The following is a 7633-nucleotide window of genomic DNA, read 5'->3' as shown; positions in this document are numbered from 1 at the left end:
TTCTACCATCCTATTATCAGCTACAAGCGCATTAAACATAGCACATAACCTTATCTTATCTATTCATAAACATTTATTAATCAACAGTTACTTCATTAGTAACGGCGCACCGTGACAATGCCTATAACTGACTAATATTCAACATTGTAAGAATTATAGTTGATGAGTGTAATGATTGCATTGATTTTAATTCTACTATACGCATTTTTCTGGAGTCTTAAACAAGATGCTAAGATATTCAAATAAAGCGATTATTCAACATTTTATAGAGAGAAAGATAAAGATAACAAGTAAGAACATAAATAAGTGCAGAAAACATCAGTATGAAAATAATTATTTAGGATACTCTTAATTTTTGGCCATCGTTACTCTTAGAAAAATGTAGTTAATTCAAATGGCCGACATAAATACTATTCTACTATAAAATTCAGTAGAAATTGAAATATTTTTTATTATTAGTTATATTAAATAGTCCAATCATTTGTGAAATTCATAATTTAGGACAATATTCTTAGAAAAATGTACCCGATCCAAAATTCTTTACTACTGGTATGCTCGTAAAAGATTCAGCATAAAATTTAATCTTTTAAACTATTCGTATATTCAGAAGATTCATTGCTTGTGATGTTTCTTCTCCGATGTGTTACGCTTAGAACGAATGACCAATCCAACTGTTGTTTAAATACAAATTTCAAAATACAAGCTAATTCTTCTTTTCAAGTATCACAAAGGCTATTCATTTATCGCATATGCTACTACCCTACAAGTATCATATTAAATACTGAAGTTGAACTGTTATATTCCTGCATTACGAGGATTTAATGTTTTTTACACGCCTACTTTGGGGTCAGAAAGGATACGAGGATACCTCGTCGATCGTTGCCAGAGACCACAATTTGTATATCAACTATATCGCTCTTTATAGTTTATATACTCTCTTTAATAGGAATCATACTTGGGTTGTATGCAATATCTAAGAAAAGAATCAAATATCGTATTTATCCAGTGTTATAAAACAGCTTTACAACAAGGTAACGTAATGTGCGATTGTGACAGCGTTATGTACTGTATTAGAGTAGAAATATCTATGTTAGCATAATTCTGTTAGCCTATCCTTATTTAGTTAACTTCTAATTTGGATATACTGTGTTTTAATATAGCATTGACTTTTTATGACAGAGACACATATACACGTACTGAAATTAATAGTTATAATAGGGAATGCAAATCATCTACTTACAGTTCGAATCATTGTGATTGTAATTTACTTATGGTATATTGTAAATTATCATGGAAATGTTCCGTGATAGGGCATATCGTAATCTGACTATTCTGTATTTGTCATCACATGTCTATGTTCGTAAATACTGTTGTCTGCATTAAGGGAGCAGTAGCTAAAATTGATATCTAATTCAGTAAATGATTCCGAGGTTAATTGTATTAACTATGACTCATGAACTATTGAGGAATAGTATATAAATGCAGTATATCGCTAAATAAAGTGAATTCTCAAACATAGTGTTTAACGTAAAATACGAAGCGTTTAAGTCTTTGTGTAGTCTGCTAGTAAAGCAAAAGTGTTTGTGATAGTGCAGATATCGTTCCTTGATACGTGGTTCAAGGAATTGACTTATAGATCGTATATTACGTTATCTTATTGCAAAGCTGTTTTGTGACAACGATCAAAAAGTCGATTCGCTGAACCAGGCATCAGGGCGCATTTATAGACACTTTTACAATAGTTCAGACATCTTAGTTAGTAATATTATCGTTGAAACCTTCTAATGAATCTAAAGCTAATTTTACCTACTGCTACCTATTGAAGTCGACAGTATTTAGAACATATCCATCTAATGACAAATACAAAATAGTCAGATTACAATACGTCCTATCACGGAACATTTCTTCGATAATCTACAATCTATCTTAAGATAGTTACAATCATAGTGATTTGAATTGAAAGTAGATTATTCTCAATTCCTCAATTTAACTATTAATTTCCATATAAGTATAGATGTTTCTTCTCTAATCTCGATAATACAGTGATAACACTATGACATCCACCTAATACGTATTCAGTGATCGATGAATTCATGAACTTATAGGCAATTTATCAAATATTTGGATAGCTTATCATGCTCGATAAAATTATATTGGTTTAATTCACAACATTCCAAGGAATTAAATCATTTCTTGATTACTAATTTAGTGCAGTCTTGGCAGAAATTTAGCTTATTTCAAGATACGAGCATTATATTGCATTTGTATATTCTGACACAATGACAGTAGCATAAGGTATTACTTTTGTTGTCAAACTCAACTTTAATTTTTTGGTACATCACATTATACACGTAGCATCTTTGAATAAACTAGTTTTACTACTCCGTTAAAACTTATTTTAATCAAATAATTCTCATCTGTTAAGGAGAAATCTATAATAAAAAAAACTATGTCGTGAATGGATTATATTGATTTCTTAATTCCCTTTGCTACTTTATTTACTGATATATTTTGATGTTCCTTATAAATTAATTTGATTAACTGCTTATATAGTATTCATGTAAATACTAAGATGAATGACTGCCTCAAAGTCTAAACTTTTAGATTTATTATTTTACCTTGATAGTGATCTCTAAAGACAATAAACCCGTTTTAATTAGTCCTTGATATTCCATCATTATTTATATGCATGCATATTTAAAAATCTTTTTTTATCGTAAGAAGAAATTCATTAATCATTGTAATTTATACTGTTCGACGAGATGATCATTGTCCTTCTATTCCACTGCCATATTACATATGCTGCCCAAAGGCATATAAAATCTTACATCTATTCAAGGTTATTTCAACCGTCTTACAAATAATGATTACTGTTTCAAACTAGTTATTTACTTCCTATCTTAATAAAGCTTCATAATTAACTGAAGAACTAATTTCTATATTTCATTTGTATGGTATCAATAAAATTATTGTTGAGCGTAGTCATTTGTCCTATATTAATTTATTTGATTTTAATCTTAAGAAATCGTTAATTTAAAATCCTACATCTATTTAAGGCTATTATAGTCTATCTCACAAAAAATGATGACATTATCACTCTAGTCATTTATTCCATACCTTAAAAAGGTTTATAATTAATTGAAGAACTAGTTTCTATCTTTTAATATTACAGCATAAGTAAAATTATTGTTGAGTGTTAACAGAATTTGAATAGTCATTCACTCAATATTAATTCATGTAATTGTATCTGAAACAATCACTAATTTGATATAAAAAAACGAATTTATTATGATAACATACTTTATTTGCATATAACAGTGCACAGATAATAATCTCGATTCGAGCATATTTTTCAAACGTCACGTCTGCTAATTACTTAATATTTAATTTTGATTTCAATATAGCACTGAAAGCTTAAAACTGAATTACGACTCTAGGTAGATATATTCCTTACTTTTCAGTTAAATCTTTGAAATCGTATGATATATGTAACGATGATATCTATTAATTTAAATTGAGCCAATAAAGTACAATTAATGATGAAGATGACAGAAAATTATTAATAATTTGCATTAATGGAGGTAGACTTTATAATCATTAATGTTTACGATCGATACTGCAACTACAATAGATAGATGTTATAAATCAGTAGTAACTTTGCCATACATTACATTAATAATATTAATTAAATGACAAAAAACTATATCAATTCTTGAAAGATTAATTAATTTCTTGGAAGCCTACATAAAGAAAATAGCATATATGCAAATGTGCTTCTGATCCCAAAATAGAATTCCTAAATATTCATTTTTTGGCATATCTTTTATGTCATAATTCTTGATTCTTAACCTACACAAAATCTTGTAATAATAGCAGCATTCAGGTATGGAAAACGTCTAATTTTATTAGTTTACTAGTTGATCTAACTGGTTAGACAGTAGTTTATGTATCTAAATCATAAATTTTTATTACTTTAAGCTTTTATTGCAAGCCATTCCTGTGGTAGTGGGTATCGTAACAGTCTGTTAATGAACATAAATTACATAAAATCTATTTTACTTTCTCTAGTGTGCCATGTAAATACACGTAAGAATACAGTTTCCCATATATAAAGCCACTTACTTCAAGTATAACTTATGTTAAACATACTCAACTTAATTACATCAATGGCTGCTTTCAATTAGTAATATAGACAGTCTTTTAGATAAATCAGAACAGAATATTATATAATCATATCGACAAAGAAGTAACAATTATTATGATTGGAAGGAAAATAGCAAAATTCTCTCATATGTTAATTTCTGATATTTCGTAATAACTTCGTAATTAATCACGTGGGAGATTTAATGATTTCAATAATATTTTTAAAAGTTGTATCAATTGTCAGTTACAGAATAGTGGCGAAAAAACTTATTGCCGGCTGTGATAACATTCGCACTAGTAAATTTTAATAATCTATCATATCATACTTGCTCATAATTGGTATTATCAAACGTAGTTATATCTATGCAGAAAAAAATAAAAAAAACATTTAATAAATGCGCCTCAAAATAACTATCTTCGTCAAATGGTATTTTCTAAAAGGGCTTTTATTACAAGGTATTACGAATAGTAGAGCAATAATTAATTACAACAAGAATCCAGTCTAAAATCTAAAGTATTCCGAGCTCAAAGCGAAGTGAAGTCTCTTCTTCTTCGTGAGTTCGTCTCTACAGTTCTTATAAAAATTTCGTTAAATCCATCTATGACAACTTTATTAATCTACAATCAGCCAAGATTCATCAAACAAAATACTTTTCTCTAATAGTTCATCATTATTTTCTACAATCTAAATCATTCTACTTAAGGTGTCATTACTCTTCTATTAACGTCTAGGCCCTTTCTCCGAAGGGCATCTTAACAACTACACTGTTTCTAGCTACATAAATCTTGTATGATAATTAGTCAACTGGCTGCTATTAGTCATCAACAATTTCTAATATAGTAGTTAGCAATCATCTATTATTAGATTCACGATGATATCTACTCAAAGTAACCTAACTATATCAAATATCAAATATAGCTATCCATATAATCAAATATGGGCGCATCGCTACAATGCAAGAATAATATTATTCTCATTATATATAGGAATTGACAATAACTCAATAGTTTATAGAACTTGTACTTAATTGTTATAGTATAAATACAAATATCTTGCAATTTAAACTAGTGTAGCAAAATATACTCTTTATAAGCGCCTAGATAATGTAATAGTAACACAGCACCATAGCTATAATCTACAAAGGCTACATTTTAAAGTTTTCTTTTATCGAGTCTATTACCAATATGTATCGATATATAATGATAAAGACCAAGAACGAATTGAATGATTAACTTTATAACTATGATTGTTATAAAAATCATTTATTATCTATGAGTATAATTTATATTGACTGCCAATACTGTACTTGTATTGCGACTTTAAGGAAAAATGATATTGCTATCATCAAATCAAAAATTAATGCACAAAATTTAAATACTACAGCATTAGATAATTGCATTGCCATCTCTAGATGATCGTCACTATTCATCGCGTACATTATAAGCCAACCATAGTAGCTATTTAAGTATACAGTATAATATTTTGTATAAGTTACTATTAGCATAAAAGTTTCAGCATACAGTGAAGACGTTATGATAATTTCCTATCTCTTTAAACAGATAGTTATAGTAGTACTCTCATTGATGACTGTGTTGCTACATACTTGCTTTAACAAAACAAACAGAATATAGTTTTATATTAAAACTCAAGTAACATGTTAAGTAGAAAAACCTGTAAAGCGCTAAAGATTCTTTATTGAGAACAATATAGAGCAACCATGTAGTCGATAAACTAACGTTACATTCTATTTCCCGCTAGATTTCATTATTTAGAACTTATACACGTGAAACAGGCCACGCTTATCTAGCTAAATAGATTGCTATTCCATGATATTAACATACGAGTTCTTAGAATAAACTAAATGATGCTATATGAATGGTTATTGCAGGAATAAATTATCGTACAAAGCTTACTATTAAATCAAATCTTTAGACCATAACAAGATGTTGGTGACGTACTATGACTAATTGGTAAGACGCGATTATTTTTACTGTAGAGTGTATGCCAAAAATTTTTCTTCTTGGCCAAATGTATCATAGGATTATATAGAGGAGCAAATTGTAAGAGTATCCAGAATAGTATAGTGCAACTGTTAATAATATTACGATCATTTTGTGTCAAATGCGATAGTTTAGTATCCATATAAATATGAATAATTAAGCCAATAACCAAAGGAATACCTGTTAAAATAAAGACTATAGAGACAGCGATTAAAATTTTAACAGCAAGATTCTTTTGAAATTCGCGTTTTGATTCAATCCTTAAATTATTCTTGTTGGCTAAAGATGTTTGTTTCAATTTTTTAATAATCATTTTGTAGCAATATGACATGATACAAGCTGGTATAATGTAACCTACAACGACGTAGTAGCTAAAATTGAGGATAACTACAAAATGCTGATGTGCACCATGCAATACACATAAATACCTGGTGCGGAGATCGGCTTCAGTATTACTTACTCCAATAGCTGGAACAATAATAACTGATAGCCATAAAAATATTACTAATACAGCCATTTTTGGGCCAGAAATACGAGGTTTCATTGGATGAATGATAGCGCGATATCGCTCGATGGACATTAATGTTAGTGTACCTACGTTTACCGAGTAGAAGGTAGTTAGACAGAAAATAACTCCTTTACACAACCTGCTCATGATATGAATTGGCCAACCAATACCATTGAAAGCAAGAATTATTGGGCAGTAAATTAAGGTCGGTATGGTTGTTAATAAATCACAGATTGCCAGATGAATAACTAAACCATCAGCTGCAGTTTTCGTATGTTTTCTGTAGCTCATCAAAATAATGAGGATAGTATTGATCGTTAGACCTAGAAAGGCTAATAAAGTTATTGTAATAAATGCAATCAACATATCGGTAGGTAGATGCATGATCATCGTGTCATTTATCCCTGACATATTCATAGCAGAATCATTTAGCGAAGAACGATCCGTCGATCTTAGGCTGTAAACAAGTAAAGAGTCCATATTGAAGGATACTGATGTCAATTTCTTTATTGTAAGTGATCTAAATATAAGATTATTACCAAATAAAAATCTTTACTTCAATTCGTAATTACTAAGATAGCTATAGTTTCAATTGGGAGTACTACATCAGCTACCTACAAAATTGCATATAAGGAAGCAAAGTCTTGACGTTTCTTTTAATGATAAGCTAGCCAATTTACGGAAATTTCGACTTTCCCGACCTTTGTTAAAAATATTTAAAAAATACATCAATGATTTAATTATTAATTAGTACTTGACAAGCCCACATCGTATCAGTTGCATCTATTATGTATGGTGCAGATCATTTTTCTAACATCTGGAGCACTAACACACAGTGATATAAAATTTATTGTATACTTATTTATCAGACGATATGTTACTATACATATCAGTCATTAATTAGCAAAACCTTCTATTGACGTTATCCTAAGCAACGGAGAAATTTTTATTGTAATATTTATCAGTTCTACTGTTCTAAGA

At 29.2% G+C, this 7633-nt stretch overlaps 1 protein-coding gene across 1 annotated transcript; it reads right to left on the bottom strand.

The window, feature by feature from the left end:
* Window positions 1–6064: 6064 nt before the first annotated feature.
* On the bottom strand, window positions 6065–7132 carry TRIADDRAFT_60707 (uncharacterized protein; the record flags this gene model as incomplete). Its single annotated transcript, XM_002116648.1, has 1 exon — window positions 6065–7132. One exon carries the CDS (start codon window positions 7130–7132, stop codon window positions 6065–6067), a length of 1068 nt encoding a protein of 355 aa, XP_002116684.1.
* Window positions 7133–7633: the final 501 nt, after the last annotated feature.

The sequence above is a fragment of the Trichoplax adhaerens genome, genomic scaffold (genome assembly GCF_000150275.1).
Source record: "Trichoplax adhaerens TRIADscaffold_17 genomic scaffold, whole genome shotgun sequence".
Taxonomy (NCBI): domain Eukaryota; kingdom Metazoa; phylum Placozoa; class Uniplacotomia; order Trichoplacea; family Trichoplacidae; genus Trichoplax; species Trichoplax adhaerens.
Note: the sequence above shows the minus strand (reverse complement) of the source record. Positions and strands in the feature narration are given on the sequence as shown.